General features: G+C 38.5%; 1 protein-coding gene across 2 annotated transcripts in view; it reads right to left on the bottom strand.

Moving 5' to 3' along the window:
- Positions 1–956: 956 nt before the first annotated feature.
- Positions 957–18,423, bottom strand: part of PLPPR4 (phospholipid phosphatase related 4) — a 38,920-nt gene continuing 21,453 nt past the window's right edge. For both annotated transcript variants that reach the window (XM_059136984.1, XM_059136985.1), the window contains 6 exons: positions 16,462–16,647; positions 8,851–8,980; positions 6,502–6,697; positions 4,855–4,912; positions 3,917–4,090; positions 957–2,298 (listed from right to left, as the gene is read on the bottom strand). In XM_059136984.1, the coding sequence (XP_058992967.1) occupies positions 973–2,298; positions 3,917–4,090; positions 4,855–4,912; positions 6,502–6,697; positions 8,851–8,980; positions 16,462–16,647 (2,070 nt within the window). In that variant the 3' untranslated portion in view covers positions 957–972. The remainder of the gene's footprint in view (positions 2,299–3,916; positions 4,091–4,854; positions 4,913–6,501; positions 6,698–8,850; positions 8,981–16,461; positions 16,648–18,423) is intronic.

The following is an 18,423-nucleotide window of genomic DNA, read 5'->3' as shown; positions in this document are numbered from 1 at the left end:
CAATATATTTTGCTTAAGGAATGTCAACTGTTATTCTTGCTTTAAAAATAGAAAAACATATCATAACATCAAAAAAATTTTCAATTAATAAATAAAGGAGGAGCCATAAAATGCAAAATATGATCACAATTTTCAAAGACGCTAAAACAAAGTATTTTTAAAATTCTGCAAATTTACTTACTAAAAAACAGAATCAGGAGCAGTAGCTATACTTAAATAAAAAGTAAGCATCAAAATAAAAACAACCTATGTAGAAAAGTACTAGTTTTTCCCTCTCACTGAAAATATTCCTACACAATTTTTGTTGCTGAACAAAGCATAATTTTGAAGAAATGCACAAAACCTTTTCGTTTTTTGACTGTGACAGAGCCACTACAGAGAAGCTGCGGGGTGTCCTATTCTAACACAAAGCAGCCAGCATCTTCTTAATACAGTAGCATTTCTTTGACAAGGAATTGCACACCACTATTTCACAGCTAAATAGAATTTGAGAGTTTACATCGTATATGTACTATAATAATCAGCACCACCCTTACTGAGCTCTAGGTGCAGATTCTGCAAAATGAATATATAATACTGCATGGCCTCTGCTGTAGGGAAACACGTATTCTGGATTCCCACAGCTAATTATAAAGAAAGATCCCTAAAGTTGGCACATTCAGGAAGTAAAATAGTATACACTGAAGGAAACCACTTTCTTCTGATACTGCCTCCTGCAAACCTTCTGAGTTTGAAGATAGGTCTTAAGATACTTAACAATATCACATTAGTTAGGTTCCTGCATTGTGCTTTTCCCTCCCCATGATGTGAAATCTACAAGCTTGAGTGTAGTAGTTCTCAAGAGTCATTGAGTTCCGGGCTGATGGTAGATGACCCAGTTCGATGAGAAGTTTTCTCAATCTGCTGGAACAGAGCACAGGTAGAATCAAGATGTGGTCTTTTGGGGGTTGCTCAAGTGCCGAATGCCATCACTCAATCTTTATAAGCCCGTGTTGGGGAGGTTCCCTTGTAGAAGATATTTCTAGTGTTTTCAGGGCTATTACTTCTTTCAGGGATTAAGATGATGTTGCCCTTTCTCCGCAGGGTAGAGTCGCGGGAGGAGGAAATGGACAGCGTCTCTGACCCAATTTCGCTGCCCTCTACTGGGGTGACCCGGATTGTGGTGATTCCATGGTGGTGATGCTCATTGTTATCTATGTTGCTTCTCTTGCGGTCTCCAGAACCAAAACTGTCTTTCAGGGACTCACAGCTTTCTGAGTCCCTGTTGAGATCGTTGAGCTCATAAGTTTGGCGAAGGCTGCCCTTTTCAGGGGCTTTCCATTTCCAGGAGCCACTACCTTCGCCTTCAGTGGATGGGATCTGTATGATGGGCCTGTTGTTCTCTGGGTGAGCCTCAACCCTTACGATCCCACTGGGTTCATGGTCTGTCAAGGTTTTGTAGCGGATGGAGCCTGTGCAGGAGACTGTGCTGCCTTCGGTGTTCTTGGGGCTGCTTTGGAGGACGCCCTGCTGCTTGGACATAGCGATTACTTGCATGATTCGGGGCTGGCTGTTGCTTCTATTACAGGCCACAGTCTTCTCAGCAGCTTTCAACCATTTGGCTCGAGCAGAGCTGCTTTTGGGAGAGGTGCTTATGTTTTCCTGGGTCTCCTCGGGGATGTGCACTAACTGTGAGGACCCAGGGCGGGACTGAATGGACACTCTTGGTCCCCCAGGCATGCTATTGTTACACCCAGGGACAGTGCCAGGCTGTACTTTGAGGTATTGATTGCTGGGAGCATGGTGGTCTCCATTCACCCCCACCCTGGAGGGCTCTGAGCTTGACCTCATTTCTATGGATCTGGGTGGTGACTGTCCAGGCTCAGTCTCTATAACTTGCAAGGACAACTTCCGACTTTCATTCTTATTCTTCCACTGGGTGAGAAGCTGCTTTGATCGAGCAGAATCCATAGAGGCATGAATGGAGGCATTTCTTCTGACAGGGTCTTCTACGGATGGGGTGTTGGCTCTAGGCAGGGTATTGCTAAAGGTAACCATGTTCTCCTTCCCCATGGGGCTCCGTGGAGTGATGATTTCCACATCAGCATTTGCTCTTTTAAGGTTTGTCAATGAGCTAGCATCTCTGTGGTTTCGGTTGAGGATACCTTCTGTGTGAGCAATTCCATCGCTGCTGCTACCATTTTTAGCGGATAAAACTCGGCTGGGGTCTTGGTTGAGGTCTGTCAGAGATCTGAGGGCATCTCTGTGCTGAAACATACTCTCATCACTAGGCAGAAAATTCCCCACAGCATACAGGCCCTAGTGTTGAAGAGAAACAATGAACATCATGCACTAGAAGACACAGTTACTAAGAATTTATCTCAGATGATCCACTGAAGCATATAAAGAAGGTATGTGCTCTCTATCCATCATTGACTAATACAAATAACAAAAAAACCAAACTACAATTACTCAGGAAATCTTCTGTAAGTTATATCATAAATCACAGAACTAACCGTTCAGAACTAAGGGGACCGTTATTTTATATTAATTGGATTTTCTCTCCTTTCTCCATCCCCCTGGATGTTTTTGTGAATCTTATCCTCTGTATGTTTTGAGAAAAAAAAGACAGACAATGAAAGAAATAAGGATGTTCTTCTGCTTTTCAAAGCAACTCATTTTTCTGGATTTAGGAACCTCTTGTTGAGTGACACCTTGAATAGCGTAACTGATTTATTTTACCTTCCATTTTCAATCACACCCCCTGATGGAAAGTGGGGGAGGCATGAAAAATATAAAGCAAGGAATCATTCATAAAACATGCTGTTAGGTTTTGCAGTGAGGTCAGAGAAAAATACTGTTACAACTCAGATCAAACACAGCCCTGGGTGGTCAGCATTACACAGAATATTCTCAAAAGAAAGGGCAGACATTAGTACTAGTTGGGAACATCCATGTTCTTTCCTTTAAGTTTGGAAGCAATAGTTGATCAATTCAATGCTAGTACACTAAATCTGAGCTAAATTTCATGTAATCATATCTTCATCCTCAACCTACCAGTTTTCTGTTATTTTGGGTTTGGGGGATAAAAATTTGGATGAGGCAAAGTTTAGATTCAGAATTTTTACAATTTTTACACATGGAAGACCAAATTCTTGTTAGATTTTCAGCTTCTGAGATGCTTTAGTTTAGAGGTAAGAGAAAGCAGCAGATACCTCTTTGGTAGCCACTTTTTAAATCAACCCACAAGAATCCCATGGATTTAACATTTTATAGAGCACTTAACAATTTATAGTAGCATTGGCTTGCAATGGATAATTTCCAATTTCGGGGCACTGGGTGCAAACAGAAATGGAATAAGTCCAGCTTCTGCCTCTCCAGAAGCTTTTCTTCTAAATAGTACCTATCTTTGCTCTCCCTGCCAGAGTTCTCAGGATGAGCAGTCCCTACCTAAGGCTCCATTAATAATTGTATTTAAAGGAGTAAATTTGGGGAAACTGTCCACTAGACTGTAAGAACCTCTGCCATATTGTTCGACATGCAGTGCTGGCACTGTGGTCAGTAAACATAGTCGCTTCATCTTTGTTATTATATGAAATAGCCAGTTACTATTCTCACCTAATAAGTGATGAAACCGGTTGCTAAGAGATAATGTAGTCTGACCAAATATAAGATACTTGAGATTCAAGCCAAAGCCCTTCAGACTACGGACCCCAGGCTAATTGCTGGACACCGTGAAATCACACTCACACAAGGGCAATGGAGGAACTTGAAGGACACAGCTCTCAGTCTTCCTTGATTATTCTGTAAGCATTGGCAATCAACGCTCCCATGGGAAACCCAAGCTTATGCCCAGTTCCTGATCTGCTAACTTTACTTTGATGCATGTTTTCTATTTAAACTGTGGTTTATTAAATGAGAATAGTAAATCATTTACCAAGTAGAGAGCAATTCCTCCTCCTATTAAAAAGCCACAATAGACATCAACTGGGTGGTTCTTATACTGAGTTATTCGGGTGAGCCCGCAGATGATCCCACAGATGATAAAGGTGAAGACCAAGAGGGGTTTGAGAAGCTTAGAGGAATCCGTTAATGTGGAATTGAAGTACATCTGAAAAATGAAAGCAATCTGGTAAGTATGTTAGAAAGGTCATTTTACCATTAAATTATAATCGAATAAAAAGTTAGACTCAAAGTCTAACTCATACATTTGACATCAATTTTACTGCTCCTTTCCCCCTGCTATGGCTATGTTCTATTCCTGAAAAAGAAGAAATACATAGCAAAGTTCATCAAATAAAAAGTATATCTCATTTAATTACATGAAAGCTTGAAAGATAAGTTGAAGCAGTATAATTAGCAAGATAACTGTTTAGTGTCCAAGTTACTTGTCACCTAATTCCAGTCGACTTTTCTCACATAGGACCTGATGGACTATTGTATTAATCAGACACTATGTGGATTCACTGTATATCATTTATCAACTTTACACTGACTTTGAACTCACTATTACATAAATACTGAAAGTAAAGCATGTGTGTATGTGTGTATGCGTGTGCTTAAACACAGTTCTTTCAGTTCGAGAATTTATAACTTTCATATAGTTCACACTACCTTGCCATGAGATATAGTGCATTGAAAGGATACCAGGCTGAATAAGTATTATGACTGTGTAGAAAATTTCGTTTAATGTAGTATTGTATACAGTATCATCCAATTTATGTTTTCGGTGCAACTGTGTTGAAGGACTGCTGTGCTCAGGTTTACTGTTCTGTTATTACACGGCTATATAATCTAATTAGTCACTTGGAGACAAGACTCATTTCTCAGATATTCTCTAGGACACGGACTGATGAAAAAGAGTCAGAGACTTACCGAAACGTACACAGCCGCGAAGGCAGCGAGGGTCGCATGCTGAGAAGGGAATGATTTTCTGCCAAAGGAAGACAGTCAGATTATGCCTTCTGTTTCAGATTCACTGCTAACAATCATAAGAACGCTGGGTGCTTCAAATGTTCTATCTAAAAGCCTCAAGGCAGTAAGTGATAACTTTAATTTCTCTTTAGATTTCTGGAGAAAGATCGGAGTGATAAACACTGCTAATCACTATTAGAATTAAAGAACAGCATAGTGCGCTTTCCAATACAAAGTGTTAGCGTTGGAGGAATTGATTTGTTACACCACTGAAAAGATGGTTGAAAGGAGAAGTGGGTTGGAAAACATTATAATTGTTCTTTGGTATTCAAAGTGTGTCAGTTTAAAGTAAAGTTCTATAAAACCTAGGATTTTAAAGCTTTGAAACTTCTCTTATGCTCCTAAATATATGGGTGCATTTACACAAAATTTTCAAACACAAAATTATTTTCTCACAGCAATGGGTCTAAATGTAATTTTTACACTCTAGATAACACAAGAAGTCCAATTTTAACAGAGTGTTTCTCCACTTTAACGTGGAGAATTGTAGAGCATCTTGAGAATCGTAGAGCATCTTATTTAGTTAAATAATTGAAGAAGCAAGCTGAGAGAGAGGTGCAACACAGGATATGGGAGAAACACCGAAAAGGACAGGCGAAGGAAGAAAAATAGAGATTTCTCTTAATAGAAAAAAAATTTTTAAAAATAAACTTCAGTTATATTAATGTCCTCCTAATTATTTGGTACCCATAAAAAGGATTGCCACTTAAAGCAGACAAGATATGTAGAAAGACTGAGAAAGAGTAGAGGACATTGGTCTTAAATGTAGCTTCAAAATTATTGAATGGACTATGAGAACTTGAAATTGTATAATTACATAATATCAGTTTCTGCTTCTTCAAGGGTACTTACTAACTTATTTTCAACTCAAATTGATCTTGAGAACTCACTGAACAACAAATGCAGTTCTTATAGCAATCACTTATTGCCCTTCATTGTTCTGTAACTTATTTCTTTTGGATTTCCAAAACATTATCTCTTGCCAGAAAGTTTAATTTTTACTTCATTGATTGAGAAAAACTTAATGCACTGGTATTTTCTTGAGTTCTTCTGTCTTTTATTTTCTAAAATGCAAGAATAGAAGCTATACTGATCTTCTGGGTTTATACAAAGTAGATGCACATATAAAACTCTACCAAAAGGAAGGTTAATATGATTTTTAAAAAATACAACATAAAATGGAGATGTAAATATAAATATTTAAGCTTCCACTTAAGTCAATATAAACATCCTAAGATAAATCAATTGTGTTAATCTAAAACCATAAAGAGTCTAGGGTACCTCGCAAAACATGAATAGGATTTGGTGATATGAAGATTAGTGGCAAGAATGTGAGGCTGGTATTTTTGAGACAGGAGGATTTGGAATGAGCCACCAGAGTTTCTATGGTGTAACCACTAAAGAAATCATTGGATTGAAAATAAAGAAAAGAAAAATAAAATCAAAATCCTTATGACTGAAAAATGTATGCATAAAACAATCCCACAGTCGTTATTCAAGAACCATGAAAACACTGACATGGGAAGGTTAAAAATCTCCATTTCTGACCTGCCACTGTTGATAACTGTAAGGTCAGATCCTGAGCAAATATCTTCTACAATGTAGGAATTTTCTTTGCAAGACACATTCAGAGAGGTATAGTTTGGCTTGCACACAGTCAGAAAGTATGGTGCCTGATACCCTGTGGAGAGCTGTATGATATCCGTAATGAGAGCTGTAGAGCACAGTCCAAACACATGAACACCTATACACAATGGGAAAGAAATCCTTATTAAGTTAGTGCTTAATACCAACATTGTACCATCATCAACCATGTTTACTACACATTAATGTGGTGACCTGCAAATCTGTCGTGATCATTTTCTCTGAGTTTATTTAGAGAAAATAAGGATAGAAAATTCCTGTACCTTTAAACCAGATAATGCCAAAATAAGGGCAATGAATACCACCAGGGTAGTCATTTGGAGTATTTTTAATTAGTTTGGTTAAAAAGGACCATTCTTAATATTATTACTATAGGCCACTTGTCAGATACCTGGGGCATGTGAAGGTGACCAACTGTGTGATTTGAGGAGGATGAAATATGGGGAATGAGGCAAAAATTCAAAATAATTTAAAATTGCTTAGCACGTTTGAGCTTCTGGGGCTCTCTCTCTCCCCAGGACTCCCTAACTCCAGCCACAGTTGCCAAGCCCAACAGAACTGGTTCCAGCTCCCCACAAGCTGCAGTCATACCGGGAATGCTAATTAAAACAGAGAAGAGGGTAGGCGGGCCCTGTCACGGAAATAATAATCATATCTTGGATGCAGGGCTGTGGGAGACTTCCTGCAGATTTGTAATTCAGAGATGATGCTCTTGTATCTCCCCGCCCAAATTCTTTCTTTTGCCCCCTGGCCCCAGTCTCAAACCATAAACTCACAAACTCTGATTCAGGCATGTTCACTTGAACTCCATTCCTGCTCCAAGTCCCTTGCATGGGAATCTAGCTCTGCTCACATACATTTGATCTGAACCTGGCTTCCTCTACGTCGTCTTGACACCCCGGATTCACTCTGACTTGACAGTCTGGATTCTGATTCATGATGTGCTCATAGAAATCAATACAAGAGGCAGCTGAGTAATTCATCAATAAACTCCTCCAGATAGTGGTCGTTGGCCTGCCCATTACCCTGTTTTCCACTTTCCTTTTCTGCCTATCCTTACCTAGCAATGACTCTCCCCATTCCTTCTCCACCTGATCATCTGGAATTCAAGATATAGGCCCTTTGTTTCTACTTTCTAATTCCTAGCAGCATACTGGTCCTGGAGAGGAGTAGGCTTCAGTGGGAAAACCCATCCATTTTTACCTTTGGAGAAGGAGCATCTCCAGACCCTCAGAGGATGGGGTTCTGGGACCTTATTCTCTAGGGAAGGCTGGACTATCCTCAGAGGCACGAGGCTTTTCACAGAGGATATATGCCCCTTTGTCCAAAGCAATTGTTACATTAGCAAAATTGTTCCCTGAGATCAGCTATATGTCCTGAAGACTTCTTTTCTTGCCTCAATTGTGGCCCCGCTAAAGGGCTTATTCGTGGCTCACCATCTCCAAGTACCTTGATCAGTGGATCAGAGCCTGGGCATTAAACCAGGCTTTTCCTCTAGTGGGAGAGAAGGTTATATTTAATTATTGTCTAGATATTAGATAAAATTACCTATTCTCTTGAGCTGAGAGGTTACAGGTAAAGTAATTTTTTACTGACTTACTGGGAATGAAAGTGAAGCATTCATATTGGTGTGGTATACTGTGTTTTGACTTCTCAACTTGGTTTAAAAAACAAAAAGGTCTGCGACTCAAACATTAAGATGGTCCCAGGCTAATCAGAAGAGATGCGGGTTTAGATTTAAAAAAAAAAAAAATAAGGGGAAAAGTTAGAGGATATAACCAAGGAAAAATAGTCATGATTCAGTTCTGTATGGTGACATTTCCATGTGCAGTAGCTTCTGGATGAAAACACTCCAGAATTGAAATGGAATCAATGATGTGGCTAAACTAATTTCTGAAGAGTTATCCATTCACAATAGCCTCCCAACATTTATTCTCCATTTTAAAAAACAAACACACATCCAGAGAAACCATTTTAAAGTAAACTTATGCTTCCACCACAGCTAAGACAAAAATATACTAAAATGCATGGCATGTTAACTCTCAAAATAAGGACTATAACTGTAAATAACATATTACAGATACAAAGCCCCAATCTTGGTGTTTTAGCAGCTTTTTTGTATAATGTAGAACTCATCCTGTACCTGAAATTATACATCTAAATTATAGCTTTAAAAACTTAATATCTGTAATTAAATATAACATTTCTATTTGGGAAAAAATAATTCCTTTCTTTGTGGTTCCCCACACCCACCAACGAATCTGACGGCTCTTCTAAGGAAGGAGTTGAAATTGCAGCCTCCGGCATTTATGTTGGGCTCCAGTCCAACCCCATTTCTTCTTTTGGACAGGCAACAGTAGAGAATTCCTTCCCCTACCATAATCTGCAAAGACAAGATGGTGTTCAGAATGGACCTGATGGGTAACAAATGAATTCTAAGTTATCTCTTAACACATCATCGGTTCAACAAGAAAAAGGTTTTTTTTTTTTTTTTTTTTAAAATTTTACTTATTTATTTGACAGAGACTGATCACAAGTAGGCAGAGAGGCAGGCAGAGAGAGGCAGAACCAGGCTCCCCGCCGAGCAGAGAGCCCGATGCGGGGCTTGATCCCAGGACCCTGAGATCATGACCCGAGCCAAAGGCAGAGGCTTAACCCACTGAGCCACTCAGGTGCCCCAAGATATATTTTTCTATAAAGTGTTAGAGATGTGAGCAATTTCTCCTGAGTGGTTGAGCGAGCAGTGAGAAGCAGCAATCAGGGCACTGTGGAGAGCGCTAGTTGGATCTTCTGGGTGCCTATGGACTGGTCAAGGGTGAGATATGGTCCTGGCATTTTCTTGCGGTTGCAGCACTCAGTCTTTGGCCCTTTGTTCAACAGTATCCAGGGATGATGCCTTATTGCTTAATTGCACAGTTACTGATTCTGCCCTAATTCTTAGAGTCTTGGCATTTCATCTCTTATAGCACAAAAACAAGATGGCTGGGTGGGGGCAGGGGAAGGATAAAGTTAACACCAGAGCTAGGTTTAGAAAATTTTACTAACATATCATTTCAATAAGCCAATTCAAAATTGAGCAGAAGGTTCCATCCATGGAAAGCATGCATGGGGTTAGAAAGCTGAGATCTATAACCAAACTGTCCAACAAAAATTTCTGTGATGATGAAAATATTTCCTGTCCTTTCCAATAGGGTCGGTCATCACTACCCACATGTGGCTATTGAGCCTTGAAGTTTAGCTACTACACCTGAGGAGCTGAATTTTTTATTTTATTTCACCACATTTAGTCCAGTATTTAAATTTCAAATTATTTTAGACAACAGAAATAGTCACGTGTGGCTGGTAGCTATTTTGTTGGAGAATGCAAATTACAAGAGAATTTAGGTAAGCAGGGTACAATTTCTTAGGCATAAGATTAGAAAATGTGTTTACAGGGGTGCCTGAGGGACTCTTTCGGTTGAATGTCTGACTCTTGATTTTGGCGCAGGTTGTGATTTCAGGACTGCACACTGTGCTCCGTGTGGGGCTCTGCGCTAGACATGGAGATTCTCTCTTAAGATTCTCTCTCTCTGGAAGTGGAGATGCAACGTGGGAGGTTTGGCGGGTAGGAAAAGAATAAATGAAACAAGATGGGATAGGGAGGGAGGCAAAGGAGAAGAGACTTAATCTCACAAAACAAACTGAGGGTTGCCAGGGGGAGGGGTGTAGGCAGAAGGGGGTGGGGTTATGGACATTGGGGAGGGTATGTGCTATGGTGAGTGCTGTGAAGTGTGTAAACCTGACAATTCACAGACCTGTATCCCTGGGGCTAATAATACATTATATGTTTATTAAAAATTTAAAAAAAATATTGACCTGGAAGACCAGGAGCAGCTACTGAGGCGCTTTGGCCCTCCCGGCCCTGAGGCCTGGTGACCTCTGACCCCTGCAGTCTTCTCACCAGGGCTGGGGGGGCGGGGACGGTGTTGGCAGAGAATTAATAAAGTTCAGGCCTTTTGTTTAAAAAAAAAAAAATATTGAAAAAATTAAATAAATAATTTAAAAGATTCTCTCTCTCTCTCCCTCTGCTCCTCCCCACCTCATGCTTTCTTTCTGTGTCTCTCAGGAAAAAAAAAATAAAGAAAAAAGAAAAAGGAAAAGGAAAAAGAGAATGTGTTTACAATGGACAGGAGCGGTAATGTAATATCAGAAAGATTAACAGATTAAAGGTGTTAAGTTAAAGAAAAGTATATTTGCTGTAGGATTCTAGGACATAGGACATCAGGGAAGAGAGCCAATGCATTTGGTCATCACTTCCTTCACGAAGTTTTCCTTGAAACACCCAACACCACCCTAAACTGAATTATATCTTCTTTGTGGTTTCCTTAGCACCTATCCTTCCTTTTTAGTATAACTCAGTGAAAGTGCACTTCAGTTGTTCACTTGTTTGTCTCTCACTAGACTATAACCCGCTGAGGGAAGGGCCTTTTCTTTTCTTTCTTTATTTTTTTTATTTATTTATTTTATTATTATTTTTTTAAAGATTTTTTTAAATTAATTAATTTATTTATTTAGAATGAGAGAGCGAGAGAGAGCATGAGAAGGGGGAAGGGCAGAGGGAGAAGCAGACTCCTCGCTAAGCAGAGAGCCTGATGTGGGACTCCATCCCAGGACTCCGGGATGATGACCTGAGCCAGGGCAGTCACTTAACCAACTGAGCCACCCAGGTGCCCTGGGAAGGGCCGTTTCTTATTCACCCTTTACTCTCACTGTCTAGCACAATGGCTGCCATTGTGGGGTTTGCATTTGTTACCTTCACTGTGGGATGCTTGTTGGCTGATTGGGCATTCAGGCCCTTAATTGTGCTACAAAAGAGAAGCAAGATTTGAAATTATGAGTCTTATTTACGTAAAAAATTCAAATATTTAAGATCACCATGCTTAAGAGATTGATTTGAAATGCGACATTGATTTGTAGACATGTGTGGAGCTGAGAAAAGTTGAATTACAGGAGATACTGGCAGTCTTAGAAATAAGGGATGATGTCACTTTAAAGGTCATAGTCATGATAAGGGGCTCAAATAGATTTTCTAAGGGAAACTTCCCAGTTCTCATTACTAGCTTAACATTTATTTTATGAAGTATTTAAAATTATAGTTTTTTTTTTTTAAACTAATGACAGCCTACAACCTTCTGTTTGGAGTATTCAATCTGTTATATTTAATTCTGTAGGTATCACGGTATGTACACAATTATAAAGAATCTTAATTTGTATAAAAAATAATTGTTTAATGGAATCAATAATCATAAATGTGTGAAAATCATGTGGCATATATGATAAACATCTTGAAGATCAATTGTATTGAAATCACCAAAAGGAGGGTTTTTTTTTTTTTCAAATCATTTTAACAGTGAGTTAATTATTTATACTTCTTGAGAAATATCACCCTACACTATCACTTTAAGTTAGAAACACAGTAGGTCTTGTATTCTGCATAGATAGATGTGACACAAAACACCACACACATAGAATAAGATAGTGGTTATCTAAAATTCATCATTTCAAGAGAATTAACCACTCATTCCTGAAATGCACTCTTGCATGGTTAAAAGATATTGATTTTATCCTCACTTTCTCAAAAACAGTTCTGCGGATACTTTTTTTCTTCTCTTTTCAATTATATGTGTAATGATTCACATTTTGTCCAGGAACATTAAATTATATAAGAATTTATTTGTGTAGTGCCATTAGGGAAAAGTGTCTTAGCATACAACACAGTAGTCATTATCTCAAATGACCTTGAGATTTCAGGCATTTTATTTTAGTTGTTTAATATGTTCAAGACTCATATGTCAAGAGAGTGCTTTAATACTATTTGGGTTGATTATGGATAGAGGTTTCTTGTCATTATTTTGACATCTCCCAACTGTCCTCTCTAAGAAACACATCAATTTTCTCCTTACACTTCTATTCATTTAACCTTGATCTGTATGTCATTACATGAATTTTCAAAGTGGTTCAATTTTGTCCAAAGATGGAATTTTCCTTGGGGGGAGGGGAGATGCTTCCTGATGTATTTCTAAATGCGCCTGCTTGTTTCCTCATTCTGAATGGCATGCTGGTTGTGCTAAAATGTGGTTTCAGAGTTTAGGCTCTGACAATAAAATTATTTGCTGCTTTTGTCATTTGTAAACAGAAAACAATTTCTGACATGTATCTTTTCACAATATTCTGTTTAATCTGTACACAGGCCAAAAAAGAATTTTTTGTTTCTTGTTGAATATCATGGGGAGGTTTTTGGAAGAGATTCTGAAATGGCTCTGCTTCAGGGGAGACACAGTGAGAAATATATTTTTTTCTATTAATCATATGGGCACTGCCCTAGGAATATCTACCACAGGAAGAACTCACAATGAAAAAGTCTTTATTGGGGCATCTGGGTGGCTCAGTCCATTAAGCGTCTGCCTTTGGCTCAGGTCATGATCCTGAGTCCCAGAATGGAGCCCTGCATAGGGCTCTCTGATCAGTGGGAGTCTGCTCCTCCCTCTCCATCTGCCCCTCCTCTCCACTCATGCTCTCTCTCTCACCCTCTCTTTCAAATAAATACATAAAAATTTTTAAAAAGTCTTCATTGTGGAAACAGCAAAAGAGAATGACAAAATAGTATTTATTATAGTGTTTAAATCTGTAGTGAAAGTCTTTTGGAAACCCTAATACATTTAATATTGTGTAAGGTTCCCATCTAGGATCTATAATCAAATTCCAATAGAATTCTCCTATAAAGTTAGATATATTTATCCTTTAATAAAATGTAATAAAAGTTAACTTCCAGCGAAGAGAAAGTATACATTTTTTTCTATTCATACAGATTACATGAACATTTAAAACTGCTGTTTTCCCTGAGATACAATCTCCAAAGGACTGAACAAAATGCTTATTTCATTATTACTTTAAAGTAAATGAAAAGTGAGCATTAAGGATGAAATTTTTCAACTCAAGGGCAATTTCAGAGACATAAGAAAATGTATTTCACAGACATGAAAGGAATTTTTATAGTTTCTGGTACAGCATCACGAACACAGGTTATTTTTAAAACGTCTCTCAAAGCACTTTAAAAAATCTGAAAAGCAAACATTACGTGATGTATATTTAAATGCCTCTATCAAAAATCAGTTGATCTTTTGTTCTTGTAAAGATTCTTTTGAAGAATATTGCTGACATGAGTTCTTTTGTTTTTCACTTGGTCTCCTCTCCAGATGAGTGGGTGAAAACCATGCCTCCCTTCACAGATGTGGCCTTTATTTATTTTTTTTTAATTTTTAATTTAAACATAATGTTGTTAACATACAGTGTAGCATTAGTTTCAGGTGCAGAATTTAGTGATTCACCAGTTGTATGTAACACCCAGTGCTCAATTACATCAAGTGGCCTCCTTAATGCCCATCAGAACTGGGCTTTAAAAACCATTTCCACATGAAGGATTCCTCTTGCTTCCCCTCCTCCCTCGCCAACCCATTTTCTAACAGGTTAATGCTACATATACATAAAAAGAAAACAGCATCCTTGAAAGTTGGCCATTAGAGTCTACTTGCTATTTTTCACCTTTTCACCAAGAGGGGAAGGAGATTAGAATTGTAACTATGTAGCAAGATTAGAGACAGAATTAGGGGCATGGGACAAGAGGACTACAGATCCCATAACACCAATGTTGAGAAAATAAATATTTTGGGAGAAATCTTTAAAGATAGAGGAGAAAATGAAATTGGAAAGAGATCTAGAAGATGCATGATATGTGTTTGAGAGAAAGGTACGAAAGCAATATTTAATGTGAGCAAAGTCAAGATTTGTTTTACACTGAGTTGGTTATCCAGAGCTACGAACCCAGTGTGAAAGAACCATGGACTCCTTGGAGTATTGTGGAGTTCTAAGTGATATGGGGGGATTTAGGGGATCTCAGAATATAAATATTTTCCTAGTTTGCCTCTTGTTCCATTAAGAGGCACGTAGCCACTATGGAGGGCCCGTGGAGATCCTGAGATTTAGTGGGTCCTTTGTGGGAGGTATTGACACTGGGTTCCCCAGGTCCAGCTTGGTGAGAGACAGACATGGCAGATTCTTCCTGTCATTTCTCAAGGCTCCAGAAAGAAAGCTTTGGCCTGGAAGCCCCAGAAAACATCCCTAGATTGCATCTTAAGAATTTATTAAGGAAATGGGGGAGTCACAGATACAGGAACACAGTGATAAGGCCAAGGTTGTTGAGCTCAGGACATCTAACAGTGTCAGCAAAGGGATCAGTGTGAGATAAACGGGGTGAGCAGCAGCAGGAGTCACAGCTAGACTTGTCTTCCTAACAACTTCATAAAATACCCTAGGGAGGAAAGGCTTCTGGATATATAAAAAATCATTTAAATGAATAAATATCAAACATAGTCTCGTGTTAAATATCAATACAGTCATGAATATTTGTACAGAATTTTGTTTTATTTCAAGTATTCTATTACAATAAGTTTGAGGACTACACCTCAACTAGGAGAAATGCTTTCTGGTGTAACACTTTAAAGCTTATATTCTTTTTGCTCTTGTCAAATGACTGATGATACAGATTTTTTAGTAAGTCGTTAGAGAAATGACAGGAAAGTGCCGTTATTCTGAGCAATACTGCCCTTTAGGTATGTTTTATTAGTTTGAATCGCAGCTATTTCCAAGCACATCATTAAGAGTTCCGATCACACTAGAGTTAACTGGAGTTAAAATAACTCAGTTTATTTACAAAGTATTTGAGACCTTTTAAGTATGATTAAGTTCTGTGGAATATTAAGTTCTGATTTTACCTTCTGAGAATGTTTTGTATAATTTATTTGAGTGTAAACATACGCTATAAATTAATGTAGGAGAAATTTTGAAAAAACAAATTCATAACTACATAAAAGTATAGACTTTGGAAGATTTATGTATAGATTTTTCTAAAATTGCTGATGTGTTGAACCAGAATTGGCCAATTCATTAGGGAATCTTGTAAAAACTCCATTCAAGTACAGCTTTTCATTTAATAACCACTTCCTCTGACATTCATGAGCATGATAAAAGCAAAGTAACAGTTCCTACTGGTAGAAATAAATGATGTTAACCTTGAAACATGTTTCTTGACCTTTATGTGGAATTCTGGGGGCAGAAGAGATGGTAAAAAGGCCTGTCCAGTCTTATTTATTAATGGATTAATGAAAAATGTGTTTACTCATAATGTGTAAGTTAACAAACTAAAAAGGATTATGTTTTACATTCAATTCCAGTAGGTTAGGACATTTCTTTATATTATATATGTAAAAATGCATCTAAAGTATTTTATGTTCAGTTTGTGTGCGCATGTGTGAACCAAAATGCCAGGAATGTGAGTTGTGTCCTTTTTACTTTATAATTGTTGGTACTCAGTGCTCATAATCAATAAAAAGTGCTAATCCAGTAAAAATATGAAACTGTGATATCAACATGCTATTGAGAAGAAAGTTCTTGGCCATATAATTATTTGTTTTTCTCCTCCAGCTTTCCAGACTTCAGATACCAAATCAACACATTAATTAGGAAATATATCAGAAATGTCATATTAGCTATTCAAGGGGAATTATGCAGTTACAAACATTTTTTAAGAATGATTTATAAAACTGAACATTAGAGACCCATTAATTTTGCAATTATACATCTTAACTTCTAATGCCAGTAATTTTCAACTATTAAGTCACGGGATTTTCAAAATATCCCTAAAGACATGACCTTTCTTTTCCAAGATTTTGAGTTCACTTTTTGTTTGTTTTTAACTCATTTATTACACAAATGTGGTCATTCTTAGTTTGGGGAGAATGACAAATATAATTTGGGGGCAATTCTTACCGTAATTGCAGGTCCAGCAAAAGCCAAGCTCAGCAACATGAGGAATGGAATTGCCTCCTGGGTTGGTTCAATATAGGGCATGCTAAGACTCCGGTCATAGCAGCTAAATCCAGAGTGCACGGGTTTGAAGACATCCGTGAGTTCAAGGAAATACAGGCTAACCACCGATGATGCCAATATAGGCAACTGAGAAGGAAGGATATAGAAGAGCAATTTATTATTGTGCACAGGTCATACATAGGATCAGTGCATCTTTAAGTGGAAACAAATGGCTACTTCCCCTTCTCTCAGCACTCTCCTCTGATCTCAGACTTAACACCTTTCATAAATGCTATGGCTTCTACTTTCAGAACATCCAATTCCCCTGCCACCAGCCTCCTATGAGCCCGTGTCATGTCCCTCACCTTTGCTCTCAGATCACGCCCTAACTGGTGGTGTACTCTCACTCTTCTCTCTCCACCCCGCCTATCCATTTTCCACCCAGAAAACCAAGGGGTCTTTGGAAAAAAAATTTTTTTATCATATCCCTCCCGATCATAACCACTCTAAGCGCTTTCCATTCTACCTGAAAAAGATCCAAATGTCACATCATGGAATACCAATTTCTGCATGAACTGGCTCTTGTTTCAGTTTCTTACATCATTCTGTATGATGTTTATACAACTCCCAAGCCCCTGCCCACTATAATTTAATTGGTTTCCACACATCTCCTGAACAGTTGTATACATTTTTACCTAGTGTCTTTTGCATTTGCTGTTCCTTCTTCTGTTTGTGCTCTTCCTCTGGCTCTTGATATAAACTGTTTTCTTTTCATCATTTAATGATGATTTCCTGTCACCAGGCCCCCCAACAGACAGACAAGGCCACACAGGCTCTTCCCGGCGGCACTGGGCCCAGGAGGAAGTCAAAGGTCAAAGGCAGAAGGAATAGTGAAGATGGTGAAGCCCACGGGAAAACAAAAGCTGAGAGTCAGAGTTCAAAATCTGTGGTTCCCAAGGAAAAGAATTGTGCTGCTTTTCCAGCCAAAACAAAGGAAAACCTCATCCCTAAAGAGGTCATTGTCCATGCGGCCAAGGAGAGGCCCAAGGCCAAGGCTGCTCCTCCTCCTAGGGGTGGTGAGTCTAAGACGGTACTTGAACCCCTGGTCAGGAAGACAGAGGCCCCCAACGGCTTGAGGAGGCTGGGCATGCCCACCAAGCCCTTATTGTCCAAACGGACCAGTAGGAAGGCAAAGGCTGAAAGCTAGAGCTGCCATGGAGACATGGAGACCCTGCCTGAGTTGTTATTCCTCAACAAACCCTCACTCTATTTATTTCATTATAACCTATTTATCAACAAAGGCTTTTACACACACACACACACACACACTCACACACAATAGCCCTTGATTCATCCTTCCCTCTCTACCCTTATCATCTTGCTTGACACTCTTCATGGCATTGATCATCAACCAAAATTACCTTGTCAATTTAATACTTTACCTGTTTATTTTTCGTCACTCTCTCCCCATCTCCCACAGAAATACATCCTCCATGAAGTGAGAGTCTGCCAGTGATGTTTATTTATTGCTGAGTCAGGGCACAAAATTGTTCCCGGCATGTGGTGGGCACGTAGTACATCATTTAATAACTTAATACTGCAAAATACTTGTTGATAAATAACTAATTGAATAAGTTAAAAATCAGACTAGAGTTACCAGATTTAGTAATGAAAATACAGGTCACCCAGTGAGATGATAATTTCAGATAGGCAATGAGCAATTTTTAGTATAAGTATGTCCCATGCAATATTTGGGGGATACTTAAACTAAGAATTATTTGCTGTTTGTGTGAAATTGTAATTTCACTGGATGTCCTTTAGTCTGTCTGGTTAAGTCTATATTACACATTTACCTTCAAGACTGTGTATTATGGATTCAGTTATTTATTCACTCAACCTACAATATCTCATGTACTATGTGGA

The sequence above is a fragment of the Mustela lutreola genome, chromosome 10 (genome assembly GCF_030435805.1).
Source record: "Mustela lutreola isolate mMusLut2 chromosome 10, mMusLut2.pri, whole genome shotgun sequence".
In the NCBI taxonomy this organism is placed as follows: domain Eukaryota; kingdom Metazoa; phylum Chordata; class Mammalia; order Carnivora; family Mustelidae; genus Mustela; species Mustela lutreola.
Note: the sequence above shows the minus strand (reverse complement) of the source record. Positions and strands in the feature narration are given on the sequence as shown.